This window comes from Caloenas nicobarica, chromosome 1, assembly GCF_036013445.1.
Source record: "Caloenas nicobarica isolate bCalNic1 chromosome 1, bCalNic1.hap1, whole genome shotgun sequence".
In the NCBI taxonomy this organism is placed as follows: Eukaryota; Metazoa; Chordata; class Aves; order Columbiformes; family Columbidae; genus Caloenas; species Caloenas nicobarica.
The window spans coordinates 184284734-184306784 of NC_088245.1; the positions used below are offsets into that span (position 1 = coordinate 184284734).

The 22051-nt window shown below is 39.3% G+C and overlaps 1 protein-coding gene across 3 annotated transcripts in view; it reads right to left on the reverse strand.

Annotated features, from left to right (window-relative positions):
• Positions 1-22051, reverse strand: part of ZC3H13 (zinc finger CCCH-type containing 13) — a 50192-nt gene that overhangs the window by 7473 nt on the left and 20668 nt on the right. For all 3 annotated transcript variants that reach the window (XM_065640395.1, XM_065640403.1, XM_065640386.1), the window contains exons 6-16: positions 21691-21830; positions 20791-20951; positions 19311-19508; positions 17767-17940; positions 12703-13013; positions 11191-11655; positions 10012-10194; positions 5513-6056; positions 4334-4437; positions 2906-3916; positions 1308-1817 (exon numbers count right to left, since the gene is read on the reverse strand). In XM_065640395.1, the coding sequence (XP_065496467.1) occupies positions 1308-1817; positions 2906-3916; positions 4334-4437; positions 5513-6056; positions 10012-10194; positions 11191-11655; positions 12703-13013; positions 17767-17940; positions 19311-19508; positions 20791-20951; positions 21691-21830 (3801 nt within the window). The remainder of the gene's footprint in view (positions 1-1307; positions 1818-2905; positions 3917-4333; positions 4438-5512; positions 6057-10011; positions 10195-11190; positions 11656-12702; positions 13014-17766; positions 17941-19310; positions 19509-20790; positions 20952-21690; positions 21831-22051) is intronic.

Sequence of the window (22051 nt, forward strand, 5' to 3'; positions counted from 1 at the left end):
AAACAGATAACATACCTAGGAACAGCCTTTCACTAACTCTTCTCTGAAGTTACCACATTGTACTCTCAGATATAAATCTGTACCATTCCTTCTTCTAGATTAAAAATTGCTGAATTCTGTCTATTACAGCAAGACAGAGCAGACTTCCCCATGCTCACTCCAAACACTATCTTTAACAAGTGGTTCCACTCAGGTGGAAGGTAATCTCCTCAAATGGAATTTTCTCAATTGTACCAGTTGACTTTAATGACCACAATCCGGCAGGAGATATAATAAGTAATAAATATTCCTCATTGTCCTCTCCAGACAACATTCGATTTAACTGCCCAAGTTAACAATGAACATCTACTGATAATTCTTATTAAGCATGCAAATATGATGAGACAATGTCCTGTTATCTTTTGTAGAACTACAAATGCTTATTTCCTTTGTTTCTCTTTCTGAAGGCTATGGACTTCAGGCCATACCATCCCAAACATCCAAAAATTCCAAATCCTACAATGCCTTTTTTCCTCTCAGCAGATTTTAGAGAACTCCTGCAATCACCAAAAAAGCCAACTTACTGAACATAACCATAATGTACACCAGTTACCCTGGATTTAGACTCTTGCTTCTTTTATGTTGTCGATATAGGTTAAAAGTACTTCCCAAACTCCCTATCCATGCAAAGCTCAAGCTGTCTAATCCAACTCTCTTTAGAGAATTTGTCGGTGTTTGCCCTTTACTTACTTTATTTATTATTCCTAAGCACATTTTCCCCAGTATGATTAGAGCCAATAAATTGAAGCTGCATTTAATAAGATTACCTCAGGAAAGCCATTTTTGGACCATTGTACCACGACATACATATGTTTCACCTACTAATCAGACAATCATTTCTATGATAATTGGGCTCTGTAGAAAAAAACCCCAAAGAACAGTTCCAAGTCAACACTAATTTTTTTCACTCATTACCTGTCACTTCCAAACTAAGAAATAGATCTTATAATGATATAACAGAGCAATCAAATGTTGGTGTTATTCTTTAGCAAACTGCCTGTTCAGAAATGTTACACATCGGTAAAACTATACCTCAGATAATTTGTTTTCCTTGCCTCAAGTCTTCTTTAGAAATTAACAAATAACACTAACACAATTAACACCAAGGAAGATGCTCATGGCTTACTGTGTCTGCTTCCACAATAGAGAAGCTGGAGCCAATAAGCCTTTCGGTAGAAAATTATTCTAATACAGCTCAGTTTAGCACTATGTTGAAAGGGAGAGAATAAAATATTTGTCAGTTCAGGTTCTTTCCCAGGATATCTCACCTTCTAAACTCTCTACTTTTTCGGCCTCATTTCCATCTTCAAAACCTTGTAAAGGTCCTAAATCTTTGTCTGTTCTTTCCTTCTCTGAAGCCGCCGAGTCCCGACAAACACCATCAAATTCCTTTTCGTGATCTCTGTCTAGTTTCGTTTCACTGTGTTTTGTTGACTCTTTTTGAGAGGAGATGTCAAGAGTTCTGTCTCTCTCTCTTTCAGCGGTATCAGGTGGTTGTCTGTCTCTTTCTCTGTCCAGTTCCCGTCTTTTCTCTCGTTCCCTCTCTCGTTCCTGGAGTCTCTCTCGATCCCTGCTCCTCGGCCAGTCTTTGTCAACATCTCGATCCCAGTCTCTCTGCCTTCCCTCTCTCCTGTCTCTCTCTCGTTCTCGATCATGTTCATGTCGATCTCGCTCCTGGAGCCTCTCCCTGCTATCAAAGGACCCAGATCTGGAATGGACTTGACGATCTGATTCAGGAGAACTTCTTCTTGAACTGTGGCTTCTTGAATCTTGACGATCTGAATAAAATATTTTAAACACACGCATGACGACAGCGCATAAATGTAGTATCATTTTACTAGACCAAGTTATTTTAAAGATTCAGGAATGAAAATGTACTTCTCAAAAGCATAACCTTTAAATTAACAATGCCTTCAAATTGCCTATAGATCTAACCTTACTTAAAAACATAAGGTATTTCTCCCACTCTTAAAAAAGACTTTTAGTGGCTACTTTCTACTATGACAAAAGCCAAACTGAAGGTACATCATTTTAACTCAGAAATTTAGGCAAGAGGGGAGGAGAAAAAAAAAGGAATCATCTCAAAATTCAGAATTTTCAAGTCATGTCTTCTAAAATCTAGGAATGCCTTGGCCAACAAATGATAAATTCATAAAAATAATTTTGGCATGTAACCATAAGGAGAACAGAGTGCCAAAGTGCTTTAGGACAAAGATATTTTCATACTGATGCTGCTTACTTTTTAAAACACTGCACCCATTTTTTTTTCTTACAAGAACTACACAAATAAAACAAGTCGATTGTGATTATTCTGATTTGCAACAAAGATGATTTCTGTATGCACTAAAAATATGTCTAACAGGAATCATGACAGATTTCCCTCAGTGAAATTAGCTCCTGAGATGATAATGGATCTCTCTCCCAGAGAAAAGAGACATTTTCCTTTCACACAGATGTCAGAATTTCCATATCAAAATGAATGTTAATAATAAATTTAAGAACATTATTTAGATGATAAAACTATCTCAGTGTGCTGTTAGCACAAGCGTTTTCTCTTTCTATGAGTTTTTCTTGTCCTACAAATTACTTTATTCCCCAGGCAGCTTGAACTGAATCTGACTGAATGTTCTGGTGTAAACAAAGCAGTAATCTTATCCGCTGAGGATCAGCTTTTCAAATACACTAACACTTGTAGGAATCTTAATTCATTCTAGTTTTATAGCGAATGGCAGAGAGCACCTCCCTCTCCCTTCACACCAATTACAAATGAAAGGAGTACATAGCCAGGCAAGAATGATTTGGGATTTGTACCTTCACACTTTTATAGAGAATTATAGATCAGTCTCACTAAAATGTATCTTATTACCTGAAGATGTGCTGCGACTGGGTTCCCCTCGTTTCAACTGATCAATTCTGGACTTCCGTTCTCCCGTGATTTCTAATTTCTTCTCTCTCTCCCTGTCCCTGTCTCTAGAGCTACTGTGCAGGATCCTCTTCCGTCCAGTCTGGTCATCTCCGCTGCGATGAGCTGACTCATTGGAAGGGGATCTCAGTCTGCTTGAGGCATGGCTCCGATTGCTACCGAGGCTGCTGCTGCGCTTCTGATCCACTGGTTTACGGTGTGGTCCATCGTCTATAGTAACATGAGGGGCTTCCACCTTTTCTCCCCTTGTCCTATGACTTTTCCTGTGGGAGTCCTCAGTGCTTCTTTCTGGAACAACAATGTCACCACGTTCAGGAACATCTTCATCTGACCAGTCACTAAATGTTGTATCTTCTCTTTTTTGGGGGACTTCTGCTACAGCTTTCTCAGGTGGTGCTTCAGCCAATTCTTCTTTTGTTACAGGGGGGGTTCTTGGGCCTTTTTTCTTTTTATGATGTGGAACAATTTCTTCATCAGAAACTTCAGAATCGCCTTTGGACCTCTTCCGCTTTTTCTCTATGTTTTTCTTTTTTTGACCCTTCTTGGGTGAAAAGACCTGGCTTTCCTCAGTTGTTGATTCATTAGTGTACCTTTCCACCCCACTGTCATCATCTTTCTTCTTCTTTGTGGCCTTTTTCTGTACTTTAGACTTCTTCTTGCTGTCATCATGCATTCTATCAGAAGCATCTCTTTCTTCAGAAGGGCGGTGACCAAGATTTTCTTGAACCCTGGACCGTGAGCTTTCTGAAGCATCTGGTTGCTCTCTTTGCTTATCTGCTGAAGAAACCCTCTCTTTAAACTCTGATTCTTCATAACGCCGTGAACTTTCCTTTCTGTCTGATTTTCGCTCTTCTTCTTTCCAGCGACTCTGTCGCTCCTCTGTAATGTGAGAAGGGCTCAGTGACCGGGATTCCTGTGGCCGCACAACCTGGCTCAGAAGTCTATGCTTGTCATCTACAAAATAGAAAAATCGATGTACTTATATTATTTAGGAAGGAGAACAGGTGAACATTTGGTATCTTGTGCGTGCCAAAAAGTGTCAATTAAAACATATAATCCATTATTTCGGTTAGATTTCTTAAGTTTTTCTACTGCTGCAGCAGCAACAGACTACTTCCATTTTGGTAAACGTGCATCTTAAACAACGGACGCAGAAGCCGCTATCACCTGGCAGATGTAACATATAGTGACAAAATGAAAATAAAAGACAAACATACAGATTAAGAAAAATGATGTTGCTCATAAAAAAAAAGGAGAGAAGGACACTTGCAAAAGCTTCCCGCATGTTTTTTCTATTTAAGATTGCAAGTTATTTTCCACAGGCAGACAGTAAGCTGGATCCAGCTGCAGAGTTAGCCCACTCCTACTTACTTTTATCATCTCCACTGTTGTAAGCATCGCTATCAGGAGAGTGCTCACGGCGACGTTTGGGTGACTGACGAGGACTTGGACTGCTTTCATTTCTGTGACGCTTCCTGTAGAACAAACATGTACAGTCAAATTTCTTCGAGATTCTTTAAATAAAACATTAATTAATTCAGTTTACCAACAACACAATCCCTGAAGTCTAACCACCTCACACAGAAGACAACACATCCAAGGATGCAGAAAGTTTTGTAGTTTTCCGAGTTTTTATTCCAAATCTTCAAGTATGATCAGTTTTCTGATCATACCACAGGACACTTTAAACTAAAACTCAAACACTTAAGACAACTATCTTTTTAGCAAAAAGTTACAAAAGACTATTAAGATCAATTTTTCCCCTGTGTCAATGATCCTTGCAGTACGTTGACCCCAGCTGGCAGCTAAGCCCCCACCCAGCTTGCTCACTTCCCCTGTGGGATGGGGGAAGAGTCTGTACTAGATGATTTATAGGAATCCACAATTCCCTCACACAAAAGCTACTAAGCAAAGCAAAGCAGCCATTCAGGGCAACACTGTTTTCCTTATTATTGATGGAATGATGAAAATTTTATTGTACTAAATGAAACAACATAAAAAGAAAAAAGCAAATCAATGCTACACACTTGAAAAAAAAAATTACTCGGGATATTGTTCACACCTTCATTGGTAGCCTTCTGGTATTGAAAATTTAGCAGTGCAAAGGGTAATGTACATTCCACAGAAATTTAAGGAATAAAGTCACAAACCCTGACCTAGTTAGCTGCTGTTTGACTTTCTGGGCTTCAGAAGGTACCAGTCTGTGTTTGTTTCCAAGGATGCCTGCATTATTAAAGACACAGCCAAGCAAATATATGTAGAAGGGAAAATATAGTCTGACTCAATTGTTAGCTCCTCAATCATTCCACAATTCTGCACTGAGAAAGCATCAGATTAACTTCACCAGAACAGTACTGATTTTAGAGCCACCAGTATGTGCCACACAGATGCATGGCTTCAGACCAGGCCTCCAGATAAACAGGATATCTTCTTCCTTATGATACTCCCCTGATTACTAACTTAATGAAATCAACAGTAAAAGAATGCCCTTTTTTTTCTGTGTTTGGTTGGTTTGTTTCTTTGACTGAAGTAACATACAGATCCACTCACTTGGATTTTCTTTCCTCATGGACATCTCTTGAACTTCTTTCTTCTCTGATATCTTCTCTCTTGTCTCTGCGATCTTCCCTTCCTTTATCTTTGTCATCCCAGTCTCTCTGGCGGTCTCTTTCTTTATCCCTGTCTCGACCTCTCTCCCTTTCTCGTTCTCGCTCTCGATCTCTTTCACGCTCTCGCTCCCTTTCTCGTTCCTCCCGCTCTCGCTCTCGTTCCTTCTCTCTCTCCCTTTCTCGTTCCCTTTCCCTGTCATGGTCCCTGTCTCGGTCACGCTCACGGTCCCTGTCTTTGTCCCGCTCTCTCTCCCTCTCCCGTTCCCGAGCACGCTCTCGTTCCAACTCTCTTTCCTTCTCCCTTTCTCTTTCCCGGTCTCTCTCTCTTTCCCTCTCTCGGTCTCTCTCCCTTTCCCGCTCTCTCTCCCGGGCCCTTTCATCTCTCCTATCATCCGACCGATCTACCCTTCGCTCTTCTCTTCTTTCATCCCGCTCGAGGTCATCACTTCGTCCTTGATGTCGTACTGGTGAGCTTGCTCTCTGATCTGTGAAGAGAGGCAGGTTTGATTACTAAGTGCTAAAGTGACATACACTGCTTCTATGACACTAATAAAAACCCAAGAGCTTTTGTTTTGACAATCTAGATATAGGTTGCATTAAATGAAAAGCAACTCCCTGCAGAAACTTGGAAATTCTCTTTGGGGAGAGAAAGACAAAACGCAATACTAATTTTGAAATATTTCTTCAATATTTAGGGAGTGGGTTTTTCTTATTTTAGCCAAAAGTTAGTACAAAAACTTTATTTTCTACCAGATTTTTCTGAATGGCTTCAAAAAGATAATTATACACCTCATAGCCTAGCTATTACTATTGTATTACTCAATGATTCAAAATCTGGTGTAAGATCTCTCTGAATGACATACATATAGAATCATTTTGGTTGGAAGAGACCCTCAAGATCATCAAGTCCAACCACAACCTAACTCTAGAACCAAACCATGTCCTTAAGAACCTCATCTACATGTCTTTTAAATACCTCCAGGGATGGTGACGCAAACACTCCCCTGGGCAGCCTGTTCCAATGCCTGACAACCCTTTCTGTGAAAAAAATATTCCTAATATCCAATCCGAACCTTCCCTAGTGCAACTTAAGGCCATTTCCTCTTGTACTATCACTTGTTACTTGGGAGAAGAGACCAACATCCTCCACGCTACAACCTCCTTTCAGGTAGTTGTAGACAGCGATCAGGTCTCCCCTCAGCCTCCTTTTCTCCAGGCTGAACAGCCCCAATTCCCTCAGCTGCTCCTCATCAGACTTGTGCTCCAGGCCCCTCAGCAGCCTTGTCACCCTCCTCTGAACTCCCTCCAGTACCTCGAATATGAAATAAAATGTTACAATATTTTTACTTCTTAAACCTGTTAAGAGCCATGTGCTTTACAACAACCCTCTAAATTAGTAGAAGTTACTGCAAAATAAGAAATATTGGCCAGTCTCATCACAGAAGAATAGATCCCTGCACAGACAGAGACAACCAAATCCATGAGAAAGGGAGAGGTGAAGATGAGATACGGGAAGCAGAACTGCTAGAAGTTTTCATATGTGTCCACTGCAGTGTCTTACAGTTTCAGTTTTTCATTGTTCAGACAGTGGATTAGAGTCAGAGAGAAAACTAAAATTATGTAGAAAATGACTGATCCAGAAGGACAGCAAAATCTCATTTATCTATTGGTATTTACTCTCCACAGACTCAGCTGCATTTTATTAATTATATTTTTTGATATTTTTTGAATATTTCTATAAATTTTCACCACTTCATAACAATTTCTATGCTGATGTTAGCAGCATTTGAACCACCTAAAAAAATAATAAAACCAAAAATCAATAAAACTATTTTTCCTCAATATATGTTAAAAGCTCTATACAAAAGAACAAAAAATGGCATGAACAGAGGTTGGTATTTTTCAGTCCATTACTCTGAGACTGCAAGCGCACTTCGCTGTAAATTGAGACAATGTCCACCAGGAGCAAGCAGGCAGAGTTTGAACAGGACGAAATCAATAAAACATGCATTTCCACCAGTTTAATCAATTTTCATCTCTGAGTGAATTAATCATGACTTAATACTCCCCTGTTACCAGGTAAAATTAAAAGCAAACTTGAGTGACATTTCTGCCATGGATGTAACACTTATTTTTTTAAAAAGGTAAATTATCAATCCATGCAATCAGTTCTATGAAGAGTTTTCACATTCTTTTAATGGTGCCTATAACATTATTTACTCTGCACACTAAGTATCATATTCTATACAGAAGTTCTGTAACTCCTGTTTGTTATGTCATTTTTAGTGACAAAACATCCACATGAAAGCCTTGCACGAATCAAGATACTAAAGTGTATTAGACAATTAAGTGTGCATAGTCAGCACTTCTCAGGTAACTTCATTCTTGGAGTGCTGTTCCAGTGGTTGTTTGGAACACCTACATATTTGCCCTAGTTGAAAAAAAAGCAACCCAAATTTGCAAGCTTGCATTTTTAAATAATACTAAAAAGATTCCTTACATATCACAGGACTAAGTACCAACCAAAATCTATTTTTCTCTGAATGACAAACGTAAAGACTGTGGTCTAATCATGGAAACTATGTCCTGAACTGTAACTCTGAGGAGGGCTTACTATTACAAAAAGTGATCTAAATTTTTAAGGAAGAAAACAACAAATCTTATCTCCATTCAAGCTCTTTATATTTTTCCCCTTAAAGCGAAACACAACCCATTCAAAGCAACTTTTCTTCTTGAAATGTACTTTGTTGTGATTACATGTTTTTACTTCTAAGGTTTTTTTCTGTTGTTTTTTCTTTTAAAATGTCTAAATAAATTAAGAACTCAGTATGTTATGAAGAGCACAAATTACATTATAATATATCTGGAATTTATTGGAGGTGGAGAGCTGGAAGGGATGAAAGCTAGTCTGTCAAAGCCAATCCCAGGACACATTCAGACTTTAGGATTTTTCAACTGACAAGAAAAAGGAAGCCTGGAGATTACATCTGTTGAAATCCTGCCTTGAAGACAAGGCCGAATCTAAAGCAGAACGTTTCACAAGAACAAGCAATAACAGATAGATTCCAGTGGATGAAAAAGCATCTCTCAAAGTCGCATACAAAACATCCCTTTGAAAAACTGAAGTTAAGCAACAGCACGAACACATCTGTCACTTCCCAATCAAAACTCAAGATAGAAAAAAAACCCACTCTAATTTTATATTTATTCTTCACAGCTCATCCTTTCATTTCCATCCTATTTGCATTTGCCTGACTCCTGTTCTCTTAATTGGTGAGCAAGACAAATATTTTCCAGAGTGAAAGTTGCTACTGAGTTGCTTAGAGACAACACGGTAGTCTTTCAGGTGCAGAAGTGTGACATCTTGGATTCTGTGTCTAAAAGAACAGTCTTGCATACTCTTTCCATGATCACAGGCACCTGTACCAACACTTACTAGCTAATTACTATTGACAACAGCAAAGTGTTCATGAATATTCAGTTCCCCAGGCAATAAATTTTTGAATTAATCATAAATTTAAACTGTCACTCACTTTAGTTGTAAGTAGTCCATAATTAAGTCAGTCTAGTAGTCAGGCCTTGCCCGAAACAGCCTCAAGTAATTTACAGTGCAAAAGTACAATGTTTCTATGCAGACAAACAGAGTCAGTAATGAAATGCAATCATGAGCTAAGCTTACATGTGTATGTACATGAAGTGGAAGAGAAGGCAAAGAGAAGAACAACACATTTCACATTGAAGTTGCACAATGAAATCTCTTGAAGAAGTTTGACTGAAAATAGGTTAATTTTCTTTGTGCAGTTAGAAACCTTTCTTTTTCATAGCTAGCATGCTCATTATTTGGACTTAGTTTGAGAACAAGCAGATAACACCCCAGCACAGAGCTAATGTTTTTAATTGCTCTGGTGAGAAAGCCAAGGACATTCTGAGCACCTTGCTTACAGGTATGAGGCACAGAGGAAGGAGGGCAGAAACAGGGCAGAGCTTGACTGACATCCACATTGATCAATAAGATTATTCCATCCCATTAGCGTCATGCTTCATACTTAAGGGAGTTGGGACCTGCCGGTTGTGGTTCTTCCGATCTCTCTGGTTCTTCTGGGGAGGGGGTGAGCGAGCAGCTATCGTGGTTGTATCGCTAGCTTGGTTTAAACCACGACAGTTTGTTTAAAGACTACTTGTATGAATAAAAAAAGAAGGTGCCAAAATCTAGCCATAGAAAAAGGCATTCATGCATACACTGCCAATGAGAGATCTTACTACAGAAGTTAACTTACATCAAGGATAGGACTAGTGCCAGTGTGTGCTATTAAATGAGTTATTTATGAATTAGTGGTGTGGGGACAGAACCTGGAAAAACAAGGAGGGACACAGAAACACACACATCGATACATATACATTTGACTACATATGCATGTGTAAAAATATAAACTAAAATACCTCTTTCTCTGTTGTCACGCCTGTCCCGTTCACCATGTCTTCTTTCAAAGGAGGAATCCCTTGCTTGTTCTCGACTATCATAACGATCCCGATCAGGGTAGCTACTCCTTGATTCCCAGCTGTCATGGTAGTTTCCACTACTGCTGTGACCATCAACCTGGGATCCTCTAGTCCCCCGACTTCCTAATAGAGATGTATCAATATAAAAGATGAGTTTTCACACGGTATAAAATATGAGTGGATTTCCTTACAACTAAAGGTGTAACTTTTAATAAACTTGAATTAACTGTTCATGGAAATAGAAACTGTAGAATCAAACTCAACTTAACTAACAACTGAAATTTCACATGTTTTAACTGTAAAGTTCTTATTTTCAAACCACTAACTCAAGACTTTCTAAATCACCATCCCCTAGTCATTGCATGAGGTCACCTGACTAGAAAGACAACAGACCAAAAGCCAGTTCACATTTGTTCTGAGCAGGATATAAGCTTATAGGCAGTGCAGCAGGAATAAGCAAAGAAAGTAGAGATCATTTTTCCTGTAAAAACGGTATGGCATTTCCCTAATGAAAATGTCACAATAAGCCAGAGAAAGCAAAATATGTTTACTACAGATGATTAAAAGGTGATAAGCCAAGCTGTTCTACAAAGTGCATCATGCTTTCAAAAATATTGCCAAAGGTTGAAATCCCACTTTTTTTTTTTGATCAGTCAGTAAGGGCTGGGGGGGGTGGGGAGAGGTGAGTATGTGTGAGAGATGTTTTCAAGTATGTAAAACATGCAGTTGGCTTTTGAAGGAACACAAAAAACCTGCTTCCCAGTACACACTGCACCCTACAAATCTTCCACTACACATCAGTCTCTTTCTTGTGTTTATAGCCCATGGGAAAACCTAGGATTGCAGCAACATTAAATAGAGTGCTGTAAGGGTTAGGACTTTTTTTAAATGGGATGGCAGAATACCAATGTTATGCCACTTTAATGAATGAAGAATGCTATATGGAGGGCAATAAATTTAAGCAACTGTTCTAATTTGACAACAGCAGAACTGAACATAGCTTTAAAAGCTTTAATTATTTGGCAGCGCTTCCATATCAAATATCAAACAAGATAATACAAATGTCAATATTCAATCTCCAATGATAAGGACATATTAATTTTTTAAATCATACAATACCTTTGTCAGATAATTCTGGACCTCTGCCTCGACTTCTGCCAGTTCTATCGCTTCTGCTCTCATTTCTGGAGTCACTTCTGGAGTCATTCCTTGTTTCAGCACGAGAGCTCTCCTCTCTGCCATGGGATCTTCCATAGCTGCGTGAGTCCTCCTGATACTGGTCATCCTTTTTATGGGTATCACGACTCTCTCTGTCTCTGTAGTCATGGGAATCTCGTGTAGAGCGCGAGTCTCTCTGATCCCGACTATCTTTGGTATCTCTGCTATAATCTCTTGTATCTCTGGAGTCTCGAGTGTCTCTGGATTCCCTTGGCTCCCGCCGGTCTCTGTTGTCTCTTGTCTCCCTCCGGTCTCTTCCATCACGAGTGTCTCTGTCATCTCTGTGGTCCCTGGAGGTGCTCTGTTCCTGGTCATAATCACGATCATCTCTTGTTTCTCTTTCTTTTTCCCTTTTCCCTCTAGTTTCTGTAAAACATATAGAAGAATGTTATATGTCTAGCTTAACCAGAGCAAAAATTTAGCTCACAAAGAACACTACATTAATATAGTTAAAGTATACTTCTGACATACATATTAATTTTTATTTTCTCTGTGTAAGTAGGAGACTATCATGTTGGGTATCTACCTATACATTCAGTAAGCTTTAAAGATCTTTTTGTGAATTTGTATCTGTACTTTACAAATATTCACCTGTTCAAAAGACAATAAATACAATAAAATTAAATCTCAAACATTACAGAGCAACAACATTTCAATAATTCTAAGGTAGGATCATTTCTCCTCCAACCATAGATTCCTTTTTTCCTCCACATACAGATATTTTCAGGAAATCTGTGTTATATTTAGACCCCTCGCTTCTAAGACCACAATGCCTGCCAAAGGCTTGTTTTGGTGGGTTTCATTTGTTTGGTTTTAATTATGCTACTGTGACAGGAAGGTAAGTTTACAGGCAGTCTAAAAGAAGCTGATATATGTACTCTTTGTAAATCTGTCTCCTGAGAGAAACAGCACATTTGCCCATCACAAATTGCTCAACCAGCTTTACAGATTTCCAGAGGGAATGACTTTCTTTGTACACACCTCATTTAATGCCAATTAAAAAGACAACAGACAACAATCAATGAGGACCAGATTAGCATTTGGGCACCTCACACAAAAGAGTAATAGTCATAAGTATCCTGCCTTCACTCAGCTGATCCACTAGTATATGCCTGGTATCAAGAGATGATCACTTACTCACCGACCCATCATTGCATTACACAACACCTAGACAGATGCCTACAGGATCTTTACAGTCAGCTGAGCCTACATAAGCAGTCCTATCAGGAATACTCCATTGTGTAGTCCCTGAAAACAGCACTACCAGCACAGGAATGATAATACAGCCAGTATTTTCTTCATCCCCTAGCCATTGGGATAGGTGCAGACAATGCCACAATTTGAAAATCAAGTTTCAGAATGCAATTTGCAAACAAATAAACATTATTCTGAAGTGCTAATTCTTATTCGTACCATCCCGCCTTTCATGGCGTCTATCATGAGACTGTGAAGTCCTATCACGATCGTGTCTTCCCTTTTCTCTTCCAGGAGATCGGTGTCTCGAAGGGCTTCGCTTCCTCTGAGGAGAAGAGGAAGAGTGTGGAGGATAGGGAGAAGAGGATCGCCTTGCAGGTGGGGAAGCTGTCCTTTGATAAGACGGAGAAGGAGTTCTTTTGCGGTGTGGGGAAGGAGAATGTCTTTGAACAGAGGAGCCTGACTGTGATGATGAGGAGTGATGTCTGGAGGATATGGGAGAATGATGCTGACCTGATGGGGAAGCAGACCTGCAAGGAAGAGTTAGAAAAGGCACACATGTAATAACTTGATTTGAAAGGTTTATACCATACCCTACAGAAAAGAGTGATTAAAACAATTTGTGCATTCTCTACCCTCTGTCCACTGAAAATAACATCAGTCTTCCCTCAAGGGTACCAAGGATATCCTTTCAAAGTATGCTTATCTTTAAATGGTTACAGTTTATTCAAAATCCAAGAACAAGTTGTCTAATCAAAATTATATTACACAGCTGCAACTGTAGACTGCGAACTGGCTGAAGGAAAGAAGCCAGAGAGTCGTGGTCAATGGGGCGGAGTCTGGTCGGAGGCCTGTATCTAGTGGAGTGCCTCAAGGGTCAGTTCTGGGACCAGTATTATTCAATATATTCATCAATGATTTGGATGAGGGAGTCGAGTGTACTATTAGCAAGTTTGCTGATGACACCAAACTGGGAGGGGTAGCTGACATGCCAGAAGGCTGTGCTGCCATCCAGAGACCTGGACAGGCTGGAGAGTTGGACAAGGAAAAATTTAATGAAATATAACAAGGGAAAGTGCAGAGTCTTACATCTGGGTAGGAACAATCCCAGGTTCCAGTATAGGTTGGGGAATGACCTATTAGAGAGCAGTGTAGGGGAAAGGGACCTGGGGGTCCTGGTAGACAGCAGGATGACCATGAGCCAGCACTGGGCCCTTGTGGCCAAGAAGGCCAATGGCATCCTGGGGTGTATTAGAAGGGAGGTGGTTAGTAGGTCGAGAGAGGTTCTTCTCCCCGTCTACTTTGCCCTGGTGAGACCACATCTGGAATATTGTGCCCAGTTCTGGGCCCCTCAGTTCAAGGACAGGGAACAGCTGGAGAGAATCCAGTGCAGGGCAAAAAAGATGATTAAGGGAGTGGAGCATCTCCCTTATGAGGAAAGGCTGAGGGAGATGGGTCTCTTTAGCCTGGAGGAGACTGAGGGGAGACCTCATCAATGTTTATAAATATATAAAGGGTGAGTGCCACGAGGATGGAGCCAGGCTCTTCTCGGTGACAACCAATGATAGGACAAGGGGCAATGGGTTCAAAATGGAACACAAGAGGTTCCATTTAAATTTGAGAAGAAACTTCTTCTCAGTGAGTGTAACAGAACACTGGAACAGGCTGCCCAGGGAGGTTGTGGAGTCTCCTTCTCTGGAGACATTCAAAACCCACCTGGACGCCTTCCTGTGTAACCTCATCTGGGTGTTCCTGCTCCGGCAGGGGGATTGGACTAGATGATCTTTTGAGGTCCCTTCCAATCCCTGACATTCTGTGATTCTGTGAGCTACCAGAATGCTCTCCTAGAGGAACCCCTGTTCCCCTAGGAGTCAGAAAAAACCATGATCTTCTCCCCCATCCCCAAACCAAGAACAACTGTTCTCTTCAATATAGAAAATGCATTTGGGAGTTCATGGAGTTAGGCAGATAACTTTTACGCAGTGTTCCCCAAGAGGAATTTTTCTTCTTTTGTTTCCAACAGCATTGTTTTTTAGAAAGCAGTGTTTCCTCCTTGGGTACTTTTAAACTTCTTTCTTTTATTACAAGCATTAATCTTTAAACAATTTAGGTCTGGAGCCTGAAAACCCATATGTATATCTTTTTTTAGCAAACATGAATGTTTACAAACAGGGAAAACTCACGTCTAACAGAATGAAGAAAAAGCATACAAAGCATCTCTCATCTTCGAAATCCTATCACTTAACTGAAGATTATTTACACAACAGTAAACAAGTTTCCTCCTTATATGTCATCCCATATAATGACCCAATGTGGACAAACACAGACTTCAAGCCCTTGAGCTCAGCAGCATAGGGTTTTTTTCCCCTTATCAGCATCAAAGCAACTTGCAAGCATCTTTTCTCATGAAAAATGCATTGCCCTTAACTCTCAACTCCCACTTCACAAAGGTCCTGAGACTCCAAAAAGGAGTCAGAAAAAACACACACATGGACAATACGTCTTCAAAAATCCCACTTAATTTTAGTTTCCACTTTCGAATGTCCATATACAGTGTTGGTGACTTCAAATAAACTTCCAGATCACACAGATGAAGCTCTTGGTTTTGGATGATTCGCAAATGAGGGACTACTTTACGAAAGGCAGTAGTACCTCCCTGCAATCTTCTGCAATAGCCCAGCAGTTGGTAAAGACATATATGTAACACAGCTTTTGCTGAATATCTTGCAAATGTCATAAGAAACTTCTCAGTGAGACAGCTGATGTCAGTTGGGGTCTGAGAAGAATAAGAGCTGGAATAATTCAGGTTTGCAGGCTTACAGCCTGTCATGACACAATCCAAGTGCCAAACGGACAGTTTTCCAGCCAGTGCTACTCAGCAGTGGATCTCCTGGCTAAACCTTCTTAAAGACCCAGACTCTGCAGGTTAAAATTATTCTCCTGTCAAGAACACAGAGCAACAAGCTTCCAAGTAGTAAAGCTTTGGGAACAGAATGAGAAGTGAAATCACAGGCAACCTGAGGTAGGAACGCAAATCTATAAGGAAGTGCTTTTTGGGTAAAAGACAACACAGTGGAAATCTTCTATTAATATTCTTCCTTCTAATGAATGCCAGTGACTCAAGAAAACTGCCTTCCGAGCCCCATGGAGTAATATACTGATAACCATAGGACCAATCTCATTAAGATGGTGGTTTTACAGACAGATTCCATTATAGAACCAGATACATTCACTAAAGGAAGCATCTTGACTTGATTGTTGAGGCACTTCAGACTTGTCAATCGAGAGAACTCAAACAACATTTTTGTAGGACAGATTGAAACAATACATAAAACTTGAGTCAAGTCATCTCTAGTAGACAGTATACCCAGAAAAGTGGCAGAAAGGGTTGAGACAGAAAAATAAATAAAACCAGCCATTGGAATTGTCCTTAACTAGGACACTCTGAAGAACAGGCTTCATTTGTTTCTTTGATTTAATTCAGTGTGTCTGCATGCTTGTACGCTCAGATATTGCCAGGCCGGGAGACTATCTCACTGAGATGTGTTTATGATGGTCAGTGCCAGACAATATTTGGACACCTCTAACACTAGATTAAGATTCTGTATCTCCTTGTCTGAAGACCTGAAAATGCTTAGGATCCAGCTGATGGAGCTTAGGGATGCCAGTAATTCCTACACGGTCTGACCTCCAAGATGCTTATGCATAGCTTCTTTTGCCTGGAAAATTAAAAAGCCTCAAGGTCCTTTTATGTATGCTACCAGTGAACATTCTTCACAGATAGCAGGAAAGAGGAAACTCAGTTTGTCTGTCTCCACAGACACATACTAATGCTGTCTGCAGCTCCCCATCACAAGAGGGAAGGTCTGACCAATGACTGCTCCTGAGGAAGCAAGCAGCCTGCATGGCTCCAAGATGACAATTTGTACACATTGTCACATATAAATAAAACAGATTGCCCAGAATTAGTAGTAAAAATTTCCAAAGCACTCAAAGTAAAATCCAGTCAGGGTCAGAAATGACTGACAGAATCTAATATAATTTCACGACCTTCCATCTTTAAACTATGACCATATTTACTTTTCACCATTAAATCATTATCATGAAACATGAGGTTACCAAAATCGGCTTGCATGAAAGTCCATCAATGATTTGGGGACAAACAAAACATTTCAAATATCCTTCCCTGCTTCTAACAGAAGGCCCATTTATCTTCCCTGCTTAACATTCTCTTGCACACCACTTGATACGTCTGCATAGAATCCCCAAGCAGGTAGTGCCATGCAAAATACTAGAGAAGGTTAGCAAACAAAAAATTGGGAAAAGGGTTCTGCAAAGGTGTTTTTCAGTCTCCTTACTACCACTAGCTGCAGGGGGAATGGGCTGCACTACTCCCTTGCCTATAAACAATCCAATTTAGTGAAAATGTTCATTAGTGACATCAAGCTTCATACAATATAACACGTTGCTCCAGCTGAACTGAGTCACCACAGCAGCAGAAGAGCCTGCTTATGACTTTGAGGATTGCTGAATGGATGGATTTTGCTTGTCCTATCAGTATGCAGATATATGTGACACCTGGTGTCTTCCCCCACCCTTCAACAGAAGTGCAGAAAACAAGTATGCCATCCTCTCCATTAAACAAGCTTAGGACTGCAGTAGTATTAGCACCTAAACTTACAGGCTCCTTCGGACCAAAATTTTAAAAGTTTCCTTTCTTTTTAATGGGTGATAAAAGATTTTTTCTAAGCCCCTAGAACTAGCGGGTTAATATGTTCCCTGAAGCTTCCTGCAAGAAGAGTCTCTTGAACTGTCCTCATATTGTACTGTTTAGCCGGTTGTGCTCACTTTTCAGGGAAGATGTGTAGAGTCAGGATCTGTGTATCACTTTACCCACTTTAGAACAGAGAAATTCTGCTCCCTCCCCATCTCTAAGATAGAAGACTTCTTAAAAAGTAGAAAATGTGAGAAGGGGGAAGGTGGGAATGAAAAAAAAAAAAAGTTCCCAAAGGATCACAGACTGTCTCATATCAGACTTCTGAAGTTCCACCTGAAGCCAAAACATTTGAGAGGAACTGACAAATGGCAGCCTACACTATGACTTGTGTTCTGGACATGACAGGTACCCTCAGCATAGTAACCTGGCAAAAAGAAAAAGCCTCAGAGGTCAAGCGTTTGAGGTACACACATTCCCAGAACAGACACATACGAACAAGCAGTCAAACCAACAGGGACAAACTAGAAGCACTCATGAAAATAAAATCCATGCAACTGACCACCCACCTGCGAGAGGGTGAGAAGTTACGTTTGTGAGTGGTTGACTTGGCTGGAGCTCGGGAGGTTTGTCTTCGTCTTGCAGCAGGTGGTGAATACTCCCTGGAAGGGGAAGAATTACTGCCAGAATGATCTGCAGGACTAGGAGAACGCTTCTGTCTATGGGAGCTTTCAGAGGGATCCCTGCGAAACAAATAGCAGCTTGTTTAACAGGTGTAATACGGCATTAATATATTTCTAAGAAATGACAAACAACTCCAAGACAGAATCTGTGTTTACAAGACCAAGAACTACAGTATGGAATCATTAGTTCCATCTATAATTTCATACATGATATTACCTTAAGCTAGCAAAATTCGAGAATGCAAGATAAACATGAAATTTCTTGCTAATCACTGGACTGTAAAACTAGAATATGGTAAGACCAAAAGTATATTCTTGTAATTTTCCCTAATATTTCGTGTGGTGCTGAAACAGCATTCCTAACAGTGGAGAATTACTTTGCTACTCTATTTAAAAATTTCTGTAATGTCAGAACTTTATTCAAGAAGCCTCAAGCTCACAGATGTTTTCAAACACTCATCACAGTTGCAAATGAATGAGAGATCTGTCAGAACATTCAACTATTTAACTTACTGTATATCACGAAGACTTGACATTATTTCTTAATTTTTATTATTTAAGAAAAGACAAAAATCCAACACTAAAACAAAAGGCTGTAGTCACCACAGCAATATCGATTATAGCAGAACAAGTCAAGTACTCTCTCAATCCTTTCAGCACAACCTAGAACGTTCTGTTCTACTGCTTACGACCTTCTTCCAGTAATGGAGTCCGAAAGCAGGAGGGAAATAATATATTTTAAAGTAAGAATGGTCTAATTTATTTAATCAATTAAAAATACACAATTCACTGGTCTTCCACTCCTTAGTCTTTGCTATGCCAGTTACAAAGTAAACACTTAGAAACATGTACCCTATTTTCATCAAGGGAACACAGGACTTAAAAATGCAGATGTATTTTTCAACTTAAATGGAAATCTATGCTTCACAAAATAACGGGAATAGTCATATTAGTCTACCATTTGAGAGATATATATGCAAAAGTGAAGTAATTCTAAAATCGCAGTAGTCTGACTACTTCAGAAATACTTTTAACCTACTGGAGATTAGGGAGAGTTTAAACATGTCACTGCCAATTTAGAAAGATATTAGTCCTCTAAGATTTCAGAAGAGCAGGCAAGGGGACAAGGAAACGACTTTGATAAAGATTTTGGCAAATGAATTGCTCCACTGGTGAAGGTCCAACTTCATGAAAAGTAATGAATCTTTCAAAACAGCATTTTACAAATTTGTTAAGTTATATAATTAAAACCTACCAATCTGTTATAGTCTATCAATCCATCTATATAACACACTTAAAATATTTAATGAGTACTGAAAAGATTGTTGGCAAAGCAGGTATAAATCCCTTATTATGCAGTGTTCTATAAAAGATAACTTTAAAAGCAAGGTTACGTTAATGTTAAAAGCTAATAACGCAACATAACTTACCTCTGCTTCTCTTTTTTCTCCTTATGCCTTTCAAAGTCACGTCCTCTCTCTTTCACCTCCCTTGCCTTTTCTTCTGAACGTTCTTTTCCTTTATGTTTTTCTTTGTGTTTTTTCCCCAGGGGAGTCTCCTCTTGTACTGGAGGAGGAGGACTAGGCGTACGAGGACCTTTCTTTTTACTCTGGTTACTTTTAGAACTTCTGGAGATAAATTAACAGGAGGGGAAAAAATGAAGGACTGCCAACTATTTCAAACAAAAATTTCTAAGATGTTGGCAGGCAAACTATAACCTAAAGGGCCTTGAAGCTTTTAGGATAGGATTCATCACTCCATTAGCAAGCAGCAGTCAATAACTGTACTTAGCTGAGGGGGGAATGCAGATGGTAAAAATTCACATTGATCTCTTCCATTTATAACCTTTATTTCTGAAGCAAGTGAACAAAAATAGGAATTGTTCCTGTTCACGCAGAACCAGTTTTCCAAGTTAAAATGCCCTTGCACGAACTGCACACAGAGAACCAGATCTAGAGTATCTTGTCCATTTAGACTCCCATTTCTGCAATGCAACACTCCAATCACATACACAAAATTACTCGAACAACTCATGTATTCAATTTAATGCTAACTACCTGATGCATAAAACACCCAAGTATTTTTGAATATGCACCTAACAATATGAAACAGTATATATTTTTCCATTTAAACGATCGCTGACATGAATCCTATAAATTAGATATCACTGCATACTGAGTGTCAGTAGCGTACTAGCCCACACTTTACCTTCTCATAGCAAAACAACAGTTTTGTCCCTATTTCAAAGGGGATTATTGTTTAGCAAATAGAGATGTGTCTGCTTACACTGCTGCTGTAATTTCCTATCTAAAAGCTGTAACCAGTGATTCAAAAGGTCCTGCAGCCAGCAAGAACTTAGAAACAGGTTTTAGAGACTGACTTTTTGTGGTAAGGCACCCAGCTTGAGCTTTCTATGATTTTCACATACTTTGTCCTTACTTCCACACCCCCACACACAAGTCTTACTTTCTCTCTCCTAAATTCTGAGAAATTCCCTGCCTTGAAAGTCAAACATTATTTCCTGAATATGCAATACCAACGGAATGTGCAGTTGGTCAAATTTTAAGCATTTCACTTCTGTCTAGAGAAGCCACTACACAGGCTCAAATAAAACTGCTTCTCATTTTTTAATGGTTCATATTTCCTCATCACCTCCCAGCAACTCTGGACATTCAAAGAGAAAAGAACTGCTTGTAAACCATTAAATCAATCAATTGACAACTACATGCACACAACAATTTTCTGCAGAAGATGATTCAACAGTGCACAATTTAGAGACCTTCCCCTAAAGTTATATAATCAGAAGACCCAAAAAGGAGGGAAAAAAAAATTAATTGTGAAAACCCCAGTAATAAAAATCAGTGTGGTTCTCTGTTCTCACTTTCGCAGAAGACACATCAACATACTGACCTCTGCTGATCCAAAAGTGGGGAAGGTACAGTAGATGCTTTCTTCTCTTTCTTACTAGCTGAAGAAGATGATTTGGGACTGGATCTTCGTTTTGGAGATTTGCTAGACTTTCTTGGTGATGGCGATGGTGATAATTTAGACCTAACCACCTCTGGAGAAATCTTAAGGAAAAAACATATACTAATCAGAAAAACATCCATGTTCAAAAGCTTACCTGTATGCTGATATATATGTCAAATACGTAAATTCACTAAGAGTCTACATGTGAGATCTTAGCCATGTGCACATCTACCTCAAATAAACTAACCACATCATTTTCGAAGAACACCATAAAAGGAAGATGATGGGAAAAGGGCAGGGGAAGAGAAAAATGATGCACTCTGTAATACATTAAAAAAACTGTAACTAAAAGTTTAAAATCAGTAGGTTCCCAGTTAGCACTCCAGTCTGTGTGAAAAAGACAGACCTCCTTTCAGGCTTTTTATTTTTTTAAAGCTTCCCCAAGATTTTAGGGTTTCTAACACAGCTTGGCTGTACTTTACTCTGTTACTACAAGACAGGTTGGACAAGGAGCTTGGAAAACATGCCTTGTGTTTTCTTCTACATGTCTTCTCTGTTAAAGTTCTTATTAGTTTTATATAACTAAAATGCATTAAATCCTACTCATTTAGTAGCCAACTTCATAAAGCAAAAATCTTGGTTATGGTGCTGGATATTGACCAGCTACTCACAACCAATATCCAAGTTACATACTAAGTTATACATGTGCCAGTTATTTACTACTATGTAACACAATAGTGCATTTGTAGCCCGGGAAGCTCAAGTCTCCAGGAAACACTCAGAAGCCTATGAAGTGGCTGATTACTTATTTTTTTCATTTCACATTTACGTAACACAAACCTCTTTTTTAATGACTATTTCCTCTCGTTTCTCCATGTTTTCCTGTTCCAACTTCATAAGTTCTCTCTGAATCTTTTGGCGCTTCATTTCCAAAGACAGCTCATGATCATAATCATAATTAACATCTCCATTATCAGAGTCTTTATTGAAAAAAAAAAGTAAATAGATTAATAAACAATCACATATGAAATAAAAAATAATACTTAGCATACTGGATGTCAAGCATAAATATTTCCTTGACTTTTAAGCACTGCATTAATGGATCAATGAAGCTAAGCAAAATGTCTTCTCCAATTACGTGTGCAAACCTGAAATAACTTCAGTTAGTTCCATAAAACCTGCAGTTAAATTCTTAAACTTC